The sequence below is a fragment of the Myotis daubentonii genome, chromosome 1 (assembly GCF_963259705.1).
Source record: "Myotis daubentonii chromosome 1, mMyoDau2.1, whole genome shotgun sequence".
NCBI lineage: Eukaryota > Metazoa > Chordata > Mammalia > Chiroptera > Vespertilionidae > Myotis > Myotis daubentonii.
The window spans coordinates 87,179,225-87,201,789 of record NC_081840.1 but is presented as its reverse complement, the minus strand read 5'-3'; the positions used below and the strand labels follow the sequence as shown (position 1 = coordinate 87,201,789).

Below are 22,565 nucleotides of genomic sequence, written 5' to 3'. Positions count from 1 at the left end.
AAAGGGTATTACTAAGGTATCTGAATAAGAATTATCAAATGTTATTATGCCAAAGTTACATTTCTTGGCCATGAGGATGGTACTGTGGACGTAACAGAATAGTGCCATTGTTCTTAGATGACATATGCTGAAGTACTTACAGATGAAGTGTTCTGATTTGCAATATAATTTCAAATAGTTCAATCACATAAAAAAGTGTGTATGTGAGAGTGTGTGTGTATAGAGATGAAGCAAACGTGGTAAAACAGTAGCAATAAATGACTGATGAGTATGCAAATATCATTTTACTACTCATTCAACCTTTGTATAGGTCTAAAATTATTCAAAATAAAAAATGGAAAAGTATATATGGGGAAAAAGACACAGTTGTAAATTTAGTTGGTTTAAGTTAAAATAAATTTGAAATATAAAAATTATAGACTATTCAGGAAAATTCTAAAATAATACCAATTTCTTTGGAAATGAAAATAATTTGACTTATAAAAAATAGCCAAATCATTTCAGTCTGTTTTCTAATTTTCAGTTAATTTATTTCCTGGAATTATAGTATGGGTAAAACTTCTAAGCTAGACAAACCAAACACAACAAAATCACCAAACTTAACGTCCCAAAAGCACTGAATTTAGATTGTTCTGTTGTTGCATAAGACATATTTATTAAGTGACCAGAAACCTGAAGTATTTTTCTGTTATTCAAACTTTCATATACAAAAACACTACTTCTAGCAGTCAGAGCCACATAACTCTGCATACCATTTTGCTCACTAGAGTTTTTAAAATGTAGAGAAACTAGATAGGAAACAAAATTAATGGGCCATCATTTAATTTGGAGAAATCACTCTATTCGAGGACATAAAAGGCACTTTCACAAGAAAAACTGTAAACCTTTGTAGGCAGCGACCGCGTTTCAGGAGCCTTTGTCTCTCTAATGCCAAACACAGTGCCTCACACAAGTAGCCACTCAATGAATGTTTGTTGAATGACTGAATGAATAAATGAATAAATGGAAAGGAGACCCTGCTTTATAAGGAAACAGGTTAGGTTTGGATTTGATGTAAGGTAAGCATTCAAGATAACTCTGGCACTTGACTGGGCCACTGAAGGAAGTAATGGATTCTTATTTATTTGCTTATTTATTTATTTATTTATTTTACAATAATAGAATAAACATATCTTAATATATTTTTAGAGAAAACTTACCACTTAAAATGTTCAGATACTTTTCTACATGTATGATGATGAAGACAGTTCCTCAGTTTCAAGGATTCTGTCTGTTAACATTAGGTTGAAATAGATGAAAATCATGGCATATGAAGGTCTGTTGAGGGAATTATAGAACAGAAATCATAGCAGCTGGGAGAGGATGAGTAACTGGTCTCAATTATCTCCAGGGTTACCATGAAAAATAAAGGGTAGAAATTCTAGGGCAGCTTAGCAGGAAAGAATTAAGACCAGTGAACAAAATTGAAGGTGGGTTGGGGGGTCACTATGCAGATTTTAGAAACCCAAGAAATAGCTTCTTTATAGAGACACACGCTTGCCTTAGCAGATGATAAACCACTGGAAGTGCGTAGGCAGAGCTGGTGTGACCATTCAAGGGTAACTAAGAAGGTAGCACCTAAATAGAGCAAGAAATTGAGGCTATTCCGTCCTTTCCAACCTGAAAAAGCATTGTACCATAAACCTGAAAGTCATTCTACATATCCAGTGTTAACCCTAAACAGGTTATTAATAAATAAATATTTTCAATACCTCAATGTCTTCAATAAGCATATCATAGGTAAGTAAAACATCGTGGCCTGTTTGTTCTTTGAATGTTTTACTAAGAGATGCAGACTTGGCAATAGTTAGTGCCCAAGGAAAATTTAGGTTGTCTCAGTGTGTAAAATTATAGCACACCTCAAGGGAAATCCAGAATGCTCTTAGGGATTTCGAACACTAGGACTATTTTCTCTACATTCCAGGCCACTCTCCCTGTGATCTTCTGTTATCCTCTCAAGACTAGCTTATTTTCTATAGCTACCTCCTAATGAGACACTTATCTCTAATATCTTCCCCTGTAACCATCTTGAACTCTGCAACTAAATGTCTGCCTAAAACCCCTTGTGAATGAATTACTATCCATTCAAAAGTCTAGAATGATTCATCACTTTAGAAATATGCATGGAAAAGATTAGAAGGGGCATAAAAATACAAGTAGTTATTAAAGTGTTAGAATTATAGGTTACTATTTTTAAATGTTCTTGGTGTGCTACTAATAAAGTTTTAATGATAAGCAATATCAGGTGCAAAACAAAGACAACAAAATTTCCTTACTGCCTAGCATAGCACATACAAAGGTCCATCATAACTTTTTAAAAGTCTCCCAACTTACCTTTTCTCCTACTACCCTGCAATAAGCTTCACTAATTTTCTACTGACTTTCTGCTCTCTTCTAGCCCTTTTCTTCCTCCTTGTCCATTGCTGCTTCCGTCTTTGTACCTCTTCATCACTTTGCTCTTTTCCTCACCTGCAGGACCACTACTGAATCTAGTTTGTGTGCTCACTTCATCCATATGTAGGTAGGCCTCCCGAGGGCAGAGCCTTTGTTCAGTTAGCATTGCATCCCCTGCACCTAGAATAGTGCCTTGCAGATAAACAGTGTTAACAAACTACCAATTGAATGAATGATTGTCATTTCTTTGACTATGTGAATCCACGCATTATTTCTTTTTGAAATGTGATGTACATGAACCATATATTACATGTGATTTTCTAACTGCATTAGATATCTTTCTAGCTCACATGTTCTAGTGGGCCTCTCTCAAAATGAAAAGATAAGTGTCATCATATTACCTAATTCAATATTTCAATTCAACAAACTTTTATTGAATACCTACTGTGTCAGGCACTTGAGTAGGTGTTAGAATAAAACTAGAAACTGCCTTTCACAAGAGCAGTAAAGTCCAAACAATATTTTTAGCTAACTTCTTTTACACAAAATAAATACACTTGAAATCTATAATTTAAATAAAAAGAATAGTCAAATTTTCTATACTTTTCTACTATCTTTCTATCAAACCCATTCAAAAAATTATATAAAATAAATATAAGATGTACTAAGTATTCTGAAATCCGACATTAAAACCATTAATGATAAGTAGAAATAAAAAAAAATCTAGGATATATATTTTTACTGGTTTAGGGGAACTGGAAGTAAATCATTAGTGTTCCAAGAACTTTATAGTAATCAGAAGAATCTTGAAAATTGTGATGGCTTCATTGTGTAGCTTCTAGTTTAGTTTAAATAATTTTAAGCCTCTTATGCAATATAGATATTTTGGAAGCTGCTATATGTAATATTTGTTCCAGAACCAGATGCAATAATTTGGTAAAGAACACAGGTAGAAGAGATCACTAATTTTTCCTTTTTCCCTAATAATCTATGTTTATTATGCCAATTTTAATTACCATGCAATCTAATAGATTTAAGGCTTATATTTTCCACATCACTAGACATCACAAACATGAAAGCATTTTATACTGTCATTATACATCAATGTTTGTATTTGGGTATACATATGTACAGAAATTATTCACACATCTTTACCTTGCTATTTCCTCCTTTTAAAACAACCTAATTTTACTGTGAAAGCAGCTTTCTAATAAATGGTATAAGAAATACAGCAAGGCACACTTTTTTCAAAACTTTTTTTCTCATTACCACCTCAGGAAGCATTAAGAAAAGCAAAAATGTTGTACATAATTTAATAGAATGTCACCAGTCTATGATATACAACACTATTTAGTTGTTTCTTGAAGTGCTGCATAGATTATTATTTTAAAAATAAAATAAATAAAATGGAGCTTTTAACAATTGCTTAATTTTGAAAGAAAAGCCAGCGTTTCTTCTCTCTGCTGCAATCAAATCAAATGTTGCCCCTTTAGGTAAAATTCTTCAATAAACATAGGCATCGTACCATTACAAAGAAATTTCCTATGGAAACATGAACTTGGTCAAGTACTGGCAGGGGCTCATTCCAGACAGGTGAATTTAATGGACCATCAAATTGGTGAGCTGCAGAGCTTTAAAGAGCAGATGGGGAGGGGACAAGGCAAACCAAAGTCTTGCTGGAGACGGGGGTGGCAGAGGTAGCTTGGGACAGGAATCCATGGGAGAACAAGCAGCTCGCTGAGCTTCGGAGAGTCGCCTAAAGAGAGCCAGCGCACGCGTCAGGGTCACAAGGCCATGTGGACAAACCGCACTCGGAAGGAAGCATCGTCTGGGGAGAGGTCAGTGTCACAGACGGCAGTGATGGGATGGAACGGAGACCCGTCCGGGGTGGGAGTGTGAGGCCACCCCTGAGTTGCAGCCGGGCTTATCTACAAGAAACAAAAACAGGTTTCAGAAATGTCTGCTTCATCTGTAAAACCCAGACCTTCGAGGAATCATTGAAGGCTGCCATTTGGGGACTGTTAATGCTCTGAAATAAAAGGATACATAAATTAAAGTGATTTTAATAACCCCCGTATCACATTACTGATAAAAATGTTTCGGAATCAATGTGAAAAATACATTGATTTTTTTTAAGACATGGTTTTAAAGAAAAATCAAGTTTGACTTTTCTGCTGGATCTCATCTACTCTTTTCTTGTGAACTTGGTTTCAAACACTCCAGGGAGCCTCAACTCTCCACGAAAATCTGAGGCTGCCAATGCCAAGTGAACCAGCAGAGTATTGACAGTCATTCATCCTTCCTCCAGTGAGACTGTATGTGTGACAATGGATTTGAACAATTCCACTATTATGTAGTGGTGAAATATTCATAACATTGTGATAATTCCAAATGTTTCAGCCCCTTCCTATGAGGAAAGGATATAAGGAGGGCTTCTAGTTCAAATACGAATGCATTTCATTTAAGGTGCAGACAGCACTGTACAAATGAGAATGACTCGATTATTTCTGTGCATCTCATGGCTCTGATACACTTTCAAACTCAATTGGTTCTGCCTATTTTTAAGTGGCTCAAAGCAACCTATCGAATGTGAGGAACAAATAAATTCCAGGTTTAGGCAATGCAGGATGTAATTACTTAAGGTCGCCGGATCAAATAAAGCAGGCTTTTGCTTGTCTGGGTTTGAGTTCTGAATTCTGATGTCAGGTTGCTTTATTGTCCTTCTAGAACTACACATTCTCTTTCTTTGTCTTGCTCTTTCTCGAAAACCTTACAACCTGTTTTAGAGCCAGAAAAGCTCTAGCTAATATAGTTTGGCTGGAGCCACAGGAAATCTGGGAGAGTAGGCAAGTTTAAGAACAGGGAGAGACAGACAAGAACAGATGGGATGAAATTTGGTAGAGTAAAATAATGCAGTGACTCAAGAAAGAGCATAGTGCATTGTTCAAATGCGGAGGACATGAGTCATTTGAAATCTGGTCACTGAGTAGTGAATCCTTAGGTGAGGCAAATCTGATCATACTACCATAAGTGCTGGTATTTAAATTCTCTCTGGATAATCAATTCTTTTAACTTGGCCTGCTTAGAAAGGGACAGGCCAAATTGGCTGAGACACAGATCTGGTGTGTGTGTGTGTGTGTGTGTGTGTGTGTGTGTGTGTGTGTGTGTGTGTGTGATGGGTGATGCCCAATAAAATCTTCATTATTTATCGTGACAAACCTAGTTATTCAGAAGTACTGGATAATTTTTACCTTTTTTTATTGTTTAAAGAATTACAAATAGTAGTACATATGTCTCCTTTTTTGGATAATTTTAAAAAATACTTCACATACACCAGAACCTTGATTTATTGAAGTGATGCCCAAGGTAAATTTGATAAGATTACCCCTGTACTGTTTAGTGAAAAATGAATGTACTGTCACCAAGAGTAGTCTCTTAAACCTGCTTGGCCAGCTTCAGATCACATTAAACATTTCTGTCAATCCGATTAATAGAATGAAAATGTGTGGTGCATACATGAGAAAAGTTTGCTCTTACAGCTTCCTCAGTTTGTAAAAACTGGGCAGCAGCACTTTTTACTGCACATGTGCACACTTGAGCATACTGGCTGCATGTGATGGTTTAAAATTTTATACCACAGGATTTATCCTGCATAAAGTTTAGGTTTAAATCACTCACCAAATATCAGAGGCTTATAATGAGGATTATGAAGAAATAACTGTCAGAATGCAGCAAAAAGATTAGTGCAAAGTACAACCCTCAGGCAGGTCCTGGGAGGCACGCCACACATACAGTATTTCTTTCTCCAAATTAGACAGAAATATCTGGATCTATTCAGTTACCTTTCTTTTTATTTGTTATAACTTACTTATCTATTTTTATAGAAACATGACATACAAATGAAAATAGTGAAAAGCACAGCAGTGCGCCTGAAAATTGGTGCAAATGCCTACTGTGTTAGATCATGTTCAAACTTCTCCCATAGTTTCAGTGGGTTTTAATTAGAGCACAGTAAATGAAAAAACTCTTCAAAAATATTTGGAAAGAAATGTTACAGTTGCAAATTGTATTGCTATTATTCTCACTTATAGTTCTTCCAGATGCCATAATAATTTCATCATCTGAGAACTTATTTCTTAAAAAAACAACCATAAGTTAAATTTGAGTATCCTGATAATGTTCAACTGATAGTGTTCAAATGGCTTAAAAAGTAGAGCTTTTTCTTTTGCTCTTTTGAATCTTGTAGGAAGAACAATGACAACAGTTAAGCTTTTATAGGCATGAAACCCCATGTTTACCAAATAATTTTACTATTCATTCCTGACATTGAACACTGAAATCATGTCAAGATTTTTGAGATTAACTTGTCCTGGTTGGTAGTATTCTAACAATAAGTAAATCTTTATACCCAGGTACACATGCTAATGACTAGTGAAAAATGTAGGTATCCAGATGTTCTGTGTACGTGCTTCTGAAAAAACTGCATAGGACTTGTAAATATGGCCATTTGAATGGCCCTAGGCTGATAACGAGTCACTTGGGGGGGTGATGTGAGTTCTGGAGATGTGGCTGCTTCCGCATTTCTTGGGAAAGGGCCAGGCAGCGCGTCGCTGGGCTCAACAAAATATTGTTGACTGGCAGGCGGGCTGGCTGATTGTTTTACACGGTCCCAGCCTGTAGAATGTGCCGGTCACACAGACCCATCAGCACATTCACTTCCCCGGGTCTAAAGATGGAGCTGCTTATCATTCACATTTCATGTCAATTCTGTGTCCAGGTCAGGGAGTCAAAAGGGAGGATGCATCCTGGAGTTTCTCCAGTGCCAGCGCTCCTCCCGCTCTGGATCAGCATGACTGGGGACTTGAGGGTCACAGTCACATGATGTCAGACTCAAAGGGGTGTTGCTTCCCAGCTCTTATGCCCTCTCGGAGAATAAAAGTCAGCCAGGCTCTACCAGCCCTTCTGCGGAGGTTGGCTGAGTCAGCAGTACAGCTAATTCTCACAGCACTTGTTTGGCAGGAGCTGATGGCATTGCGGTTACTCTCCGGCAGGGTCAGTGTGGTGCACACCGATGGAGAATGTGATTATGGGGTGAACCTCTTCCACAGAAATACATTTATCTCTCTCGCTCCCACTTTTGTTCTCATTTGCAGCCAATTGTAAAGAGTCTGAAACATGGAAAATTAGTTGAGCTATATTAGTAAGTAGGATGCCTTTCTCCAATTTTGCATACCGAGTTTATTTTTAGGGTGTATATATGGTATAGATTCCCCCTCGCACTCCTCATTTCCAGCAGCTCTCCACAGAATCACACATTTTAATGAGCCTAGGGCACAGGTGTTGCAGGAAAAAAAATAATGATGTTTGCCATTCATCTTTCAAATTAAATAATGTGTTTTTAAATAGTAACTTTTTTCATAATACATTATGGGAACAACATTTATCTGTCACATTTTAAAAGATGTATTTGTAATAAATGTAAATTACTTTTAGAAAATCAGTAATTAGGCTCATCAAAAAATAAACAATCTGCCACAAAAAAGATAATCTTTAGCATAGTTAAGTATAATAACTGTTATTTGAATAAGTTAACAAATTAGGGTAGATTGCTTCTGTAATTCATTTCCTATAGCACAAGTTTAGGTTACGACATTAAGCTGCAGGTGGGGGTGGCGATGGCACTTGGCACCTCACATTGGTAAAACACAACTCCCATATTCAAAAGCTCAAATTTTCTTGAAACTTGACTGAGATAGTATATTCATCACTGGGGCTTAGAAATGGGAAACGACAGTGTTTTTGTGTTACTTTTGGAACTGTGTCACCATCTCAGAATTATCAATCAATAGCTGTCTTATTAAACATAAAGAGTGGAATGACTTTAAAAATTTGATGGAAACTAGTCTGTCACCTTCAGGCAAAATTCAAAAATTCTGTTTTTTATCAAAACACCATTAACTTGTTGCTTATTCTTTCTGCATTTGCTTCCTGGGCCTGTTCTCAGTCTGTGTGGACAAATAAAAGCCACTTCTTTAACATCAACCTTCCCCGCCTGTGTGAGTCCTCAGACTTGGCTGTGAGTAGGAGCTGTGACAGCACAGCCTTCCCTGGGGGAAGCAAATGTGATGACAGTTACTTTAGACAGAAGCATAAAAGGAAGGCCCAGACCAGGAGACACAGCCTTTAGCCTAATCATGGCTCATCTTCAGGCCCTGAAGGAAGCTGGCAGCTCTGGTGCAGGAACCTGAGAGGGGGAGTGGTCACTGGGTTTGGGTCAGAGGGTGTAATTGCAATTTGGAGAACCATTATTCCTCCCTCAATGGAAGAATTCAAGGCCCCAAATTATTCAGCTACTTCCTCAAATTTTGTATTCTTCTTGACAGAATGATGTAACAAGTTAATGTCACTAAAAATGTCATTTGTGCCCTAACCGGTTTGGGTCAGCGGATAGAGCGTCAGCCTGCAGACTGAAGGGTCCCAGGTTCGATTCCGGTCAAGGGCATGTACCTTGGTTGCGGGGACATACCCAGTAGGAGGTGTGCAGGAGGCAGCTAATCGATGTCTCTCTCTCATCGATGTTTCTAACTCTCTATCCCTCTCCCTTCCTCTCTGTAAAAAATCAATAAAAATATTTTAAAAAATAAATAAAAATAAAAATGTCATTTGTGACTTTTTCCCCCTCTTTTGCTTCACAGTTGCTTGTATTGTGGGGAGTATTTCTTCCACCTAAATGTCCTCTTCAGATAAATATCTGCCATGACCATTCTAACTCGTATTTTCTCCTATCATGGGTTTGATGACTCAAACTCATCATATATATATATTTGCTAAAATATATTAAATATGCATTAAAAACATGAGAACTATACGTACCTTTCAATGAGATGATTTTCATGCTTGGAGAAGGTTACATTCTACCTATGCATATTTCTATGTCGTTCTTCATCAAGGTTTAGGAGATCTTCACAGGTTAAAGTTTTGGGGTTGGGAAGCAACGCAGCCTTGTCTTTGGGCTGCTGTGCCTTTGAGGAGAGCCCTGGGACTCTCGAGTCGGCTGAAGCAGCCTTATGTTCCTCTGGCATCCCAGACTCGCCTGGGTTTTCTGAACCTTCTTTTTCACCGCCCAGCCTTGGAGGAGTAGCTGACTGTGAGCTTTCCCCACAGACATTGGAAGCTTGAGGTAAACCATCCACTTCCTTTCCAATGTCAGATCCTTTCTGCGGGGGAGGACATGCAGGAGCCACCAGGTCTGCATCGTCGGCTGAGAGAGAAATGTCACTGCGCCTAGGAGAGCCCACCGCTGCTTGTGATGGCACGGCAGCCTCCCTGTGACCTGCAGGCTCATCTGGAGGAGGGCTGGAGGCACAGGGCTCATCTCCATCAGCGTCATCCTCAGCACAGGCCTCAAAGAAGCACTCAATGTCTTCCCTGTCTTCCAGGCCAGAGTCAGTCATGTCCAGAGGCAAAGGAGTGTTGCTCTTCTCTTCTATGTAATTGGTGACCTCCCCACAATCACTGTCATGCGATGAGAGAGATAAGTAGGAATAAAAGTCCCCTTTTCTCAGCTGGATGGGCCGGTGAGAATGTTCTAACACTTTCTCCTTGATTTGAGTTAATGAAGTAGGAGCGGCTGCCTCAGTTTCAGGTTGAGATTTACTTTTTAGGGCAGTGGAAGCCATGCCAATGATTTCCTTAACAAAGTCATGTACTGAGCAATCTTCGGCATCTTTCGGATGGAAAACACCTGACTCACAGCCACAACAGGAAATGTTGTCACCAACAGAGGCATTTTCCTCTGTTTCATTTTGTTCAAGTTCTAGGCAGCAACCAGCAGATTTCCCAGCCAGACTTAGTGCATCATCACATGAAGATTGCAGTGCGTCAGAGTCCTGTCTGTTGGTGACTCTGGTTTCTGGAAGCAGTTCTGGGCAAGACTTCTCAGAGGGGGTAGAGGCAGCCATTTGATTTTCAAAATGGTGGTGGTTTTGACATTTCTTTGGAAGATGTCTAACGGTCTGGGAGACAGATTCTCTTCCAGCAATGTTTGAATCATCTGAGCTATCCACAGCTGCTTCGCACTTACCATGCTCCCTCTCTGAAATCCTCTTCCTGGCTGAACCAATATTCTCCGGTTCCTGTGAAATCTCAGTAAGTTTGTCCTTCTGTCTCTCTGGAGTACTTTCGACATTGCCATTTTCCACATCAGCCACATATGGATCTTTAGTGACTTTGAAAATATTTTTCTTATTTTCACCCTGTGTTCCTAACTCATGGGTGTGGGGTAAATTCTTACTGTTTCCATTATTTTCAGAGAGATGTTTTATGGAGCCATTTAGAAGGGCCTTAATGCTGAGGGTATCAGAGGAATTGGTCATCTCAGTACTACTTATATCCTTACCGCCCCTTATTTCTTCACTGGGATGACACCTTCTCTTATCTCTAGTCAAGGAAAGCTTTGGCCTAATCCAGGTATGCAGCTCATTCTTTATATAGTCCAGCCCTGACATCAAGTTGCACTCTTCATAAATTTCATCGTCTGTTGCAATACTGGAGTCATCATCCTCATCTTTGAGGCACAGCTCTTCTTCTGTCAAGGTGAGGGTAGAGCTGGAGAGGAGGTCACTGTCATCTTCATCATCAGTGCAAGCAGAGGTGCAAGAGACATTAACGATCATGCTGACATTGACGTCGCTTTCATCAGCCACTGAATGAGTCAGGCGCTTCCTGAATGATGCATTTGATTCTGGGATCTTGTTCTTGTGTAACACAATATCCTCTGAGCAAAGAGAGAGCTCATCACTGCTGCTAAGCTCTGTAAGAGATGCTGGCGAGTCTTCATTGATGGAAGATGCTATGTCCAGTGACAGCTGGCCAGTAAAAGACATCTTTTGGGAACTGCTTTGAAGAGTGATATCGGAAACACTCCGCTTTATCTTTTGCTCTGAGGGACTCTGGATATTCTCCAAACGATTCAGAAGATCTAATGTCCTTTTACTCAATTCTCCAACTGAGCCACTGCTCACACTTATGTCCCCAGAGCTGTGACAGCTAAAAAGATCTTCATTGCTTTTATAGGATGTCAACCAACTTTCTAGAGAAGTGCTTCGCTGGAGGCTGTCACTGCCATTTTTAAAGATACCCAGTCCAAATAAATCACCCACTGGAGAAAGGGACTCAACAGATGAACTACGAGATAGAAGGGAGAGCTGTTTGGCATTCTGCATGCCAGTGAGTGTCTTCTCCATATCACTGCTTTTATATGAATTGTGATCCATTTCATGGGATGCACTTGCCAAAATCCTTTCATGGGGAGGTGCATCCGGTTGTAACTCTGTAGCTTGATGTTTAGATTTGCAGGACTTTTTATCAAAATAAAAGCCATGGAGCAGGGGATCCTCTACATATGCCTTTTCACTTTGTGACTGTTTCATTATCATTGGTAATTTGAGTTTTGAGCCTTGGAGGTATGAGTAATCATAAAATGTAAACACATCATGCTTTCCTTGTAATTCTTCTCCCAAACAATCAGGGGTATGTTTGGTAACACTGTTTAAATCTCCAGCTTTTCCATTTACACAACCCACTGGTAAAATGGATGACTGAGAGCTATTTGGAAGCTTAATGGCTTCCTCCTCATCTTTAAATTTTTGCTTTAACATGTTAATGGCATCTCCCATTTGTGGTTCCAGATGTTCAGGTTCAGGGTTACTAGGGGACCCATCTACCATATTGAGCAAACACATTTCAGAGTTGGTAGTGGTGTCAGTGTCTCCTTCACTGACTATTCCACTCTCACTGCCTGAATTCTGGCTCATGTCTCCTCCGTGGCACGGGAAGGGATTCACCAAATTGGAACCCCCTAGAAGATCTGGCAAAGATTTGGTGGATGAGAATGAGGAGTCTTTACTAAGACTCTTAGTCAAAACACTAGGCTGTGTCATGCTGGTGAGCATTGGATTGTTTTTCAGGAATGGCATGTGGTTGTCATCATAGAGTTCCACATTGTGGAGACTGTATACTTGGTAAATGTGGGGACTAGAGGGGGCAGTAATACTTGAGGCATACTGAGATCCCCCACGGTCACCTGCCTCTTCTTCATAGCCAGGGTCCTCACTACCTGTCTCTTCAGGTTTTGAGGAAGGCATGACAGGTTGGGGTTCTTGATTGAGGTCATTTGAGTCTTCATTCAAACTAATTAACTTGTTGCTTATATCAGTTTCATCCCACTCCAGGGCATCCTCGCTGGTCCCAGTTAGGTCCATCAAGCCAGGATCAATCACATTCAGAGTCTCCTGTGTAGGGAGAGGAAAGGAAGAAGAATTAGGAAACATAAACACGAACATTTTATCCATTCAAAATCTCTTAGAAGAGTCAAGAAAGAAATTTGCTCCAAGCATAGATTTGAAAGATAGCATAATTATCAGCTCTATTCCTCTCTGGAATAACATCCAAAATTATTGAAATAGGCTGTTCTATCAATAGTAATTTGTCACCAGAGGCAATAACATAGATTAAAATGTAAGATTATTATAGTCAAGTTGTAATTTATGGAATTAACCATTCCCTATTGATTCTTCTACATTTTTAACCTTAGCTTGTGTGAGGATAAAACTGTTGGGTAAACGAAGGTTAAAAGGAGTAGAGCCTCTGACATGTCCTCAGGAGGCGCGCTTGCTCTGATGCTGTCTCAGTTCTGCAGTCCATCTGCAGGCTTCTCTGCAGCTACACAGGGTGCAGCCCTCTGGCCTCTGTACCTGGGTTCTCCCCTGGAAGCAGGTTTTGCCTGGGAAATAGAATCAAGTCGTAGCAACCTGAGGAGCCATTCATGTTCCAGATGCTCTGGCGTGTCTTCCGTCCCTTTCAGGGCAACACCTCTTTAGAATTTGGCCCTGCTCCCAATCAGACCCAAGATGGACAACACTAGGCTGGTTTCCTCACCCCCATCTTCCTGGATCCTGAGTCTCGGGCACCAGGAATCCAGGGCAGTGCCTTAATCACAGTTCTCTCAGTCCTCTCTTCCCCGTCTCTCTCTCTGGTAGAGATTCTGCTTGTTGACTTTTTTCCCTATGTTCAGTCCCGTTCCTATTTCTTACAGGCAGGAATCTCCCCTCTAGCCCTCCTCCAGCCCTAGAATAACAACCACCTGGGAGACTTTCCTGACTCCCAAGGATGCAGTCGCCCAGATTCTCTTATGCTGCTCTCTGCCTGCACAGCTGGACCCCGCATCTTGGCTTGGACTTCCTGGTTTTAACCCTGTTTAGGTAGAGCTTGACACATTCTGGGACACAGGAGTCACTGAACTGACTCTTAGACTCTGTCCTGAAGCCTTCACCATCCTCACTTTCTGTCCAGCTATCTGGATTCATGCCAGAGCCAAGGGAGGTGAGACAGGTGCTGCAGGCCCTGACAGGTTCAATGACAGACAGAAACTCAAACAGAGCTTGGCAGTTCAGCTTGTGCTTGCGCAGGTAGCCAGGCAGGTGAGCATGGCCCTGGCACTGTGCGGAGAGGCGAAGTGCTGATTTTGTTGCAGATCTGCATGGCCGTGGGCAGGTTGCTAACCTATTATCTGAGCACCAGTCTCCTCACATCACTTTTTAAAGGGGGCTGGCACTATCTTTCAAGATATAATTCTGAGCACTAAATGAGCTACTGCATGTGAAGGGCTGAGGGGGCAGTCAGTACAGGTAGTTATAATTCTCAGTGCGCACACACTTGCTCTGGAGTGGCCTTGAGTCAATTCATAAAGGGTTCTCCCTGCCTACCTCCCCCTCTCCTCCTCATGCTCCTTTCCATTTGCTCTTAAAACCACTGGGGATTCATGACAGGGTAGGTAAAGGGAGGTGTCACAATGTGTAACAGGTCAGCACATTTGCATTACAATTCAGATTTACTCTACCAACCTTGTTGAAAAAAATGGGCCTAGTGCTCTGCTCCTCAGAGTGGGGAAAAGGCCTCACAGCAAAACATTAGCAGAACTTTCCTAAGTCCTCAGTCCTCCTGAAACTAATAGTTAGGGGATATCACACAGACACATGAAGTATAAAACACCCATTAGCACTTTATTATACTGGATATGTAAGAGATTATCTGTATAGCCTACTTAAGTTTAAGAGAGTCCAGTTACAAAGTAAACATTAATTAAGGGATATTTTTAAATTTTATTACAGAAATCTTTCCCGCTGCCAATGCTACAGCAGTTAATCTAGCCCACCGCACTCATCACACTCACTTAGGTATGGAGTCCATTCGCTGTGATGAATTTTTATTAGAATTTCTGTTTATTCTTCGCTTGCTGATAACGGCAATACTAATGACTGGCTAGGATGGCTAATGAATGTTAAAATCTTCAGCTACAGGAACAATCAATCAGTCTAATCAAATAGTATATTAATTTCAAATACTATCTTGGCTGACACTATACTCTGAGAGTGCTAATAAATAACTGAACTAGTCTTTCAAAGGAGCTCTCCTTGTAAGTCTCTGGTTGACTCGAAGGAACATTTAGCAGCACAGATTTTCCATGCGAGTCCCACACCCAGGGGGCTCACACGGCTGCAGGAATTGTGCCACCTGGATGCGTGCCAGGAGCTCAGCCCAAGTGGTGCCAGAGACTCGGACTCATCTTCCATGACACAGTCATTTTCTGACAAATGCTGCCTTATCGGCTTTACAAATGCAAACCTAAGAAAGTATAAAACTTACAGCAGTGCCTAAAAGAACAAGTCCTTTGTTCAATAAATTGATTGGAGTGGAAAATTTTCACAGAAAATAATTGAACTTTTGGATATAATATTTTCTTTTCCCGTTCTTAAATCTCTTCTATAAATCTCATAAATTTACTATAATTTCTGATTTTTTTTGTATGTCAATTCCAATGATACCTGACAAGCTCTGTTCATAAATCGTTCACTTTAGACTTTAAACTTTCCATATTAAAAAAGCACTACTCACTTTGCTCTCATTCATTCTTTCCTCTTGTGGATTAAATTATGTCAACATTTTCAATAAAGATCTCCATTTCCTCAAGATTTAATCCTCAAACATAAAACATACCCGGGGGGCAAAACCATGGGGAATGTTTCCAAGAGGAAAGATATTAGAATATTTATATAACTAAAAAGTTGTATTTGAAAAAGGGACATATGACTCGAGTAATATAACTGGTAGGAAAATTATTTAGTTGAATGTTCTCTTTGAAGCTAGCCCAAACACAGTCAATAATGTTCAAGTTAATTAAGCATTTTTGTTGTTATTTTTCTAGAGGAATTTTCTGATACTTAAACACACACACACACACACACACACACACACACACACACACGTGTGTTCCTATCTTGGTAAAGTGATAAATCAAAATTGGATGAGCTGGGGAGCTGTGCGGTCAGGCTGCCTGGGTTCCCAAGGAATGGGGGTGGAGTGAGGGTAACTCACCTCCCTTTTCTTATCCCCACATAGAAAAAAAATGGATATGGATGTAGACAAAATCTGAGAATATCTGACTGAATCCAAAAGACTGGTAAGGTAAGTAAGTAGTACATGCAGTTTCAATATAGAGTCTGCAATTCCAGAGGTAATTCTGAATTAAATTAATTTGTGCAAGGGTCTTTCATTCATAACCTTGTTTCACTGGTGCAGAATTTTGGCCTTGCCCAAGGGCTTTATATAAGTAATTACACACACACACACACACACACACACACACTCTCTCTCTCACTCACTCACAGATCTGCTCAAGAAATGACTAGAATTATTCTTGGAAGCAGGTTATTTATATTAGCACAATATATACTAAAGAAAGTAACTAAAAGTGGCTGGAGAAATGATGATGATGATGAAGAAGAAGAGGAGGAGGAGGACAAGGAGGAAAGAATCAAGATTTCAACTGCAGCAAGTAATACATATCCAAATTAACTTCCTTCTGTACTTGTATGTTTTTAATTGAGTTAGGTCTCCCAGGATTGCATTTCTAGTATTTTCTTAAAATTTTAGGTTAAGAGGTGAGCTTTTATAAGAGATAAGACATACATTGGCAACTAAACAGTGGAGATGAAGGAAGCTGGCATTCTATAAAACAACTCAACTGTGATTTGATACAACTACATCCAGATTCCTTTAATTTTCTTTAAAAAGTTGCATCTTTTGAAAATCTAAAGAATCGCAAAATGAGCAGGATGTTCTTTTTGTGACTCCACTCAAATGTTTGGTGCTCAGAATGAAAGAACCATAGGAAGACTTGCAATTTGCATTCCCATTTATTCTAAATCCAGGAGTTTATTGAGTAATATCACTTACAAAGCTCTGGGAGAAGAGATTTATCTGTAGAAAAGCAGAATACAACAAAAACAAATAATAATAATAAAAACATAAACAGTTTGAATTGTAATTGAGTAAAGATATGTATAGTTACCCTAAGGAATAAAGCAGACCCACAGTTTGAGGGGGCGAGGAGCAGGAGGGAGAAAATCATGTATATGTCAAAGTCAGGGAATCAATGGGAATGAGGGGAGATTCCAACCTTCGTATATTCATTCTAAGTTTTTGATGCAATATTTTCCCTAGCACCCACCTCCAAACCTAAAACCAAAGTGCCTGAATATTAGATGCATACTTACTTCCCTAAATTAGACTTACGTAGAAATTTAAAAAACCAAACAACCCATCAACAACCATAACAACCAGCTAGTTTTCAGAAAATGGAAATATAACTTTTATGAAAACTTTGAGTTTGTATTACTCTGCCTCTTGTTGAGCAAAGAATTGACTCAGATTTAGCAAGAAAAAAAATATATAGGTTAAAAAATAAATAGGGTAAAGAGCAATGATCACTATCACCTATTTGGGGATTTGGGCCAAAAACGCAAACAGATCTGGGTTTGAATCCTGGATCCCCCCTCTCACATACTAGCTCTGTGATCCTGGACAAGTTATTTACCAACTACTGGTATATGTTTCATTTCCATCTAATCATAAGACATTGTGTCTACCTTAGAGACTGTTGGAAGCTTTAAATTAGAAAATGTTTGTAAAGTCCTGTGGGGAGGGCCTAGCACCCAGCAGGGGTATGATGGTTGGCAGCTATCAGCATATATTTCCTGTGCTGAAGTGAGAGGACTATGGTACAATAGTATGGCTAACAGTTAAATAACCGTAACGATGTTTGCATTACAACTGGTGGTTGGTTGACTAATCTCTTTCGTACCCTTACTTTCTCCCATTGTACTATAAGTGGGGTGTAGGTTTGTCTTTGCCTGTTTTGACTAGGCTTATCCCTCAGGAATAACCAGGTGAGAAAGGACACCTGCCCAGTCCTCAGTAAGGCCCATGGCACAAGGCCTTTCTATTTCCTGAAAATAATCTTTTATTTTTAAAGGCAAGTCTATTATCTGTGAAAATCTATCACAACTGACTCATTACAGAAAATGCTGCTCACTATCTATCAGATTGACAATAATGTTAAAATTACTTGTCTCAGCCCAGAAAACCCTTCAAAAGTCTATCTCACATCAATGATCAAAAATTCTTCCAATGAATGCTCTTTTTCAATAATGAAGCTGACCAGAAACTCAAAACAGACTAATTCCCAAGTTATCTTACAAATATCACTAAAATGATTACCAGTGAGGACATATTTCCTAGTCTTGATTACACAGATATTTCTGAAATAGTCAAAAATAAAAAATCCATTAGATGTTTTGTGAAGGCAGCTTGAACACCCCCAACCCCCGCCCCCCGTCCTCCCCAACCTGCATTCTGACGCATATGCCTGCTAGCCCCAACCCCCTTTCGGCTTGTGTCCTAGCTAGCCTTGCAAACCCTGTTTCCCTGGATGCTTATCTTAACAGGAGCCATAAACCATACACAGCCCAACAACTGGGTTTGACTGCCAGCGCCAGATGGGGTCTTGGTCGCTGTCTCACTTCCCCCCTTACTTCCATTACAAGGGCTGCAAAAGCTCCTGAAAAGTACAGAATCCTGGTCCATATTTGGAAGACAAAGAAACTAAGGGGATAAAAGGGAAACTCCGCCCCCCCACCCCTGCATTCAGTGCTCAGATTTGGGAAACTGATTCCCCTGAGTCATAGCACTGGTGCCCCTGCAATTAAAGTGCATTCCCTGATCTTCCGAGTGCCTGGCTTTTTTTTTTTTTTCTTCCTGCCATCTGGTAACTTCTATGACAATTTTAAAAGTAAGTCTTACAATAGCAAAAATTGCCTTAGTTCTCAACAGGGACCAGAGACAAAAGAGAGTCATATTGGGAAGTAGGGGTTTTCCTCCCAGATCTATACTCCACGGGGCCCTTTCTGTCCTATCTCCACTAGAGTTCAGCACCTAAAATAGTGTCTGGCAGAAAGAATGTTCTCAACAAATCTGAACTGGGTAAATTGAAGAAATACAGACCGTTCATGGTCTTGTGAGCTGTTGGAGAAATCTGGGGAAGGCCTGGAGGTTAAACTCTGCCATGGCAAAGCCACCCAGAGAATTTCTGACTTTCTAGCTGGTGCTACCTCTCAATTATAACAGATAGTAGCCTCAGAAACATCACTCAGTGAAAGAAGCCAGACACAAAAAAATCATATACAGTTGACCTTAGAACAGCCAAAAATCATATAACATTTACTCCCCCCAAACTTTACTAATAACCTACTATTGATAGGAGGCCTTAATGATAACATATAGAGTGAATTAACACTATATATATATATTACTGTATTCTTAAAATAAAGTAAGCTAGAGAAAAGAAAATGTTATTAAGAAATTATAAGAAAGGAAAAATACATTTATAGTATTTACTGAAAAAAATCCATGTATAGGTAGACCCATGCAGTTCAAATATGTGTATTTAAGAGTCAACCTTATTGTATGGTTCCATTTTTATAAAATATCCAGACTAGATAAATTCACAGAGACAGAATGAAAATTGGTGGTCACAGGGGCTTGGGGAAGGGAGAGTAGGAAAAAATTGCTTCATAGGTGTGGAGTTTCCTTTTGGAGTGATAAAATTGTTTTCAAACTATATAGAAGTGATAGTTTTACAACATTATAAATGTACTAAATGCTATTAAATTGCTCACTTTAAAATGATTAATTTTATGTTATGTTAATTTCATATCAATTAAAAAAGAATACACCAGGTTAACAGGAGTCCTTAGTCCTGCTGAGTTTCAGAGCCTATAACACCATCAAACATCTATTGAAAACCTTGCTTAATAAAATTATTACAACAGATAATATTTCTAAATTTATTTATATTATTTTGCATATATTATCAATAAAGATAATTTTTTCATTACTGGCTTATTTGGTCTGAATACATGCTCACATTCTCAGAAATGCTAAAGAAAAGCATATTTCTTCTCTTAGTTCAATTTCATACATTTTGATGCAATAGTCTCTTCTAAGGAGAAACAAGGAGTGTGATTAATAGAACCCTTTTTGCTGAACCCTCTGATTGGATCACCATTGTGATTTTCTGATAGCCCAATCCAACTGAGTCTATTTTGGTTTTTTTAGTTGTTAACCCTCACCTGAGGATATTTTTTCCCTTGACGTTTTAGAGAAAGTGTAAGGGAGATGGAGAGACACAGAGGGAAACATCGATGTGAGTGAGACATATCGATTGGTTGCCTCCCATAAAAGCCGGACAAGGGCTAGGAACTAAGCCTGAAACCAAGGTATGTGCCCTTGACAAGAATCAAACCCAGGACCCTTCAGTCTGTAGGCCAACACTCTATCCATTGAGCCAAACCAACTAGGTCTACTTTGGTCTTATTTTACTTGACTCATCTGTAGCATTTGAGTCCATTTTTCTTGACATTTTCTCTGACTTTGATTACCTTGAGTCCAAGCCTCCTTATGGGATCCATTTCAGCTGACTGTTAAGTGACAGGATGTCCCACAGTTTTGCTTTGCCTCTTCTCATCCTACAGACTTTCCTGCCCTGAGTTTAGCCACATGAGGTCTAATTGTCTATTATTTTCAAGGGTATGTAGGCAACACAGAGGGAAGAAAGAAATTCAGAGAAAGTGTTTGGGAAGGGGAACATTGCAAAAAGAGGGAACAGTAAAAAGCAATGGTCAATGGGATAGAGCCTTGTGAGTGCCTTCCAAGGAGGGCTGAGGAACCAGCAAAGGTAAGAGGAAAACCCAGGTAGAACTAGTGGTATAATATTCTGGAAGCTGAGAGAAGGAAACCTTTAAGTGGTTGGTGGTTAAGAGTGTTGTAGTCAGAGAAGATAAGAAGAATGAGAGGTGAGGGAAAGCCACTGAATTAGCAAGAATCATCATTTGTAACCATAGAGAGGGCAGTCCTAGAGAGGCTGGTGGGTAAGGAAACCAGCACAGGACATGCTAGAGAGTAGCCTGAAGAAACCAAGTTCCACAGTAAAGTGGCTGTTGACATTGGGTGCCTGTTCCTCTCAGGTGCTATTCACCACCTTTCTTATCCTCTAGCACCAGTTTTGGAAGGAGAACAGGAGTGGAGGGATTGTGGGGTCCACAGAATCTATAGGAAACTCTTCAATTGTTCTAACACCTCTGCCCTCAACTGCAGACACTGCAGCCCATCCTGACTCTGTATCTATTTAAAAACAAAATAAAACAATTTTTAGTACTTTTAAAATTGATTTTGTGTGTAGACCAACAACTTTAAGGCTCTATAAAGAGGTTGATTGTGAAACTGTAAGAAGGAATTCTGTAGAAGAAAGGATACATACAGTATAAGCCCTTCTTTCTCCCCTTACTATAATTTCAGTTTCACTAGAAGTTCTGACCCAAAGAAGTCAGATATTTTGATTCAGAGCTAATATGTTTGGGACAATAAATTGAATACATTTAGATCCTGTCATAATTTCTAAGTAACTCTTAGGTGTATTCACCTCCTTGCTGGCAGTATTAAAGCTAGGTGGCAACAGATGAATGCCTCCTGTCAAGCTATGTTTTCCTTAAACAAGTTAATTATTATACACATCATTATTAGTCTTTCTTAAGCATCCACCATGGGAAAAGTTACTTTCTCACCCAACTCTGAATGTTTTACTAGAAGTAACTAGAAAAATACTCTACTTCCATTAGTGAACAAATTATTTTATCTTGACCACTGCTTTATATGCAAACATATTGAAATTTGTATTATATTCAGAATAGACCGAATAGGAAAATTGGTTTGTTTTTCTCATCTTAGTCACCATTCTGTTTCCCTGAAATTTTCCCTCATAGATTCGAAATACCTAACTTTAGTATTGTTTAAAATGAATTATTAAAAATAAAACTTTGGAAGAGACTTTAAACAAACGGAATTTCTTTATCTGACCTCTTCATTATTTTGTAGAACTGAAACAAAAAAAAGTACAAAAAATAACCTCAATAAAGATGTAAAAGCCCAAGGGAAATAAAATGGTGGCATTTTCTGCATTCTACCACATGGTAAACCTATTTAGATGACATTAACAGACCCATATGCCGAGTTACATAAATAATTTTCCCCCTAATGATAACAGCTGGCCCCATTTTCTGGCATTATTCTAGCTGTTTGGTGTTTGCCTTTTGACTGTCAGGAGTTGACATAACATTTGAATTTTGTGCCTCAGGATGTAATTTTTGCCTCATCTTTGCCAGGGGGAAAAGTACACTACTGTCCCTGCTTTGCGATAAGACTCTTCCATTAATAAAAACCTATAATTTTAAAACCTACACAGTATAGAGGAGGTGAACAGTCCCATAAACAAGTGAAGTTTACTAACACATGGGCTTTTCTGTGACATAGACATGGGTTCCCAATTTTCAGACCGAATTTTATGAACACGAGATTTGTGGCATGATCCTGAGGTAGCCTCATGCCCAAGCGGAGCTTTGCCAGCAAGCTGAGGTCTGCCTGCCAGGCCCAGCATCCCATGACAGACTTCACCACATTCTGGACCCACGCCCTTCACACAGTACTTGTTATTTGGGAGAATTGTGCATCTTTTCACTTCCAACAAGGTACACATTAAAAGCCAACATTGTGTTCTTATTTGTTTGGTCCTCTCAGATAAAGGGGATTTTGGTTTTTAATTCTAAGAATCTGATTATAACTTACCATTCCAACAAAAAAATAAATAAATAAATAGGTATTGGCCAACTTGGGTAAGCAAA

General features: G+C 39.3%; 1 protein-coding gene across 2 annotated transcripts in view; it reads right to left on the bottom strand.

Annotated features, from left to right (window-relative positions):
- Positions 1-504: 504 nt before the first annotated feature.
- AKAP6 (A-kinase anchoring protein 6) overlaps positions 505-22,565 on the bottom strand; it is a 502,115-nt gene continuing 480,054 nt past the window's right edge. For both annotated transcript variants that reach the window (XM_059710250.1, XM_059710259.1), the window contains exons 13-14: positions 9,307-12,725; positions 505-4,361 (exon numbers count right to left, since the gene is read on the bottom strand). In XM_059710250.1, the coding sequence (XP_059566233.1) occupies positions 9,348-12,725 (3,378 nt within the window). In that variant the 3' untranslated portion in view covers positions 505-4,361; positions 9,307-9,347. The remainder of the gene's footprint in view (positions 4,362-9,306; positions 12,726-22,565) is intronic.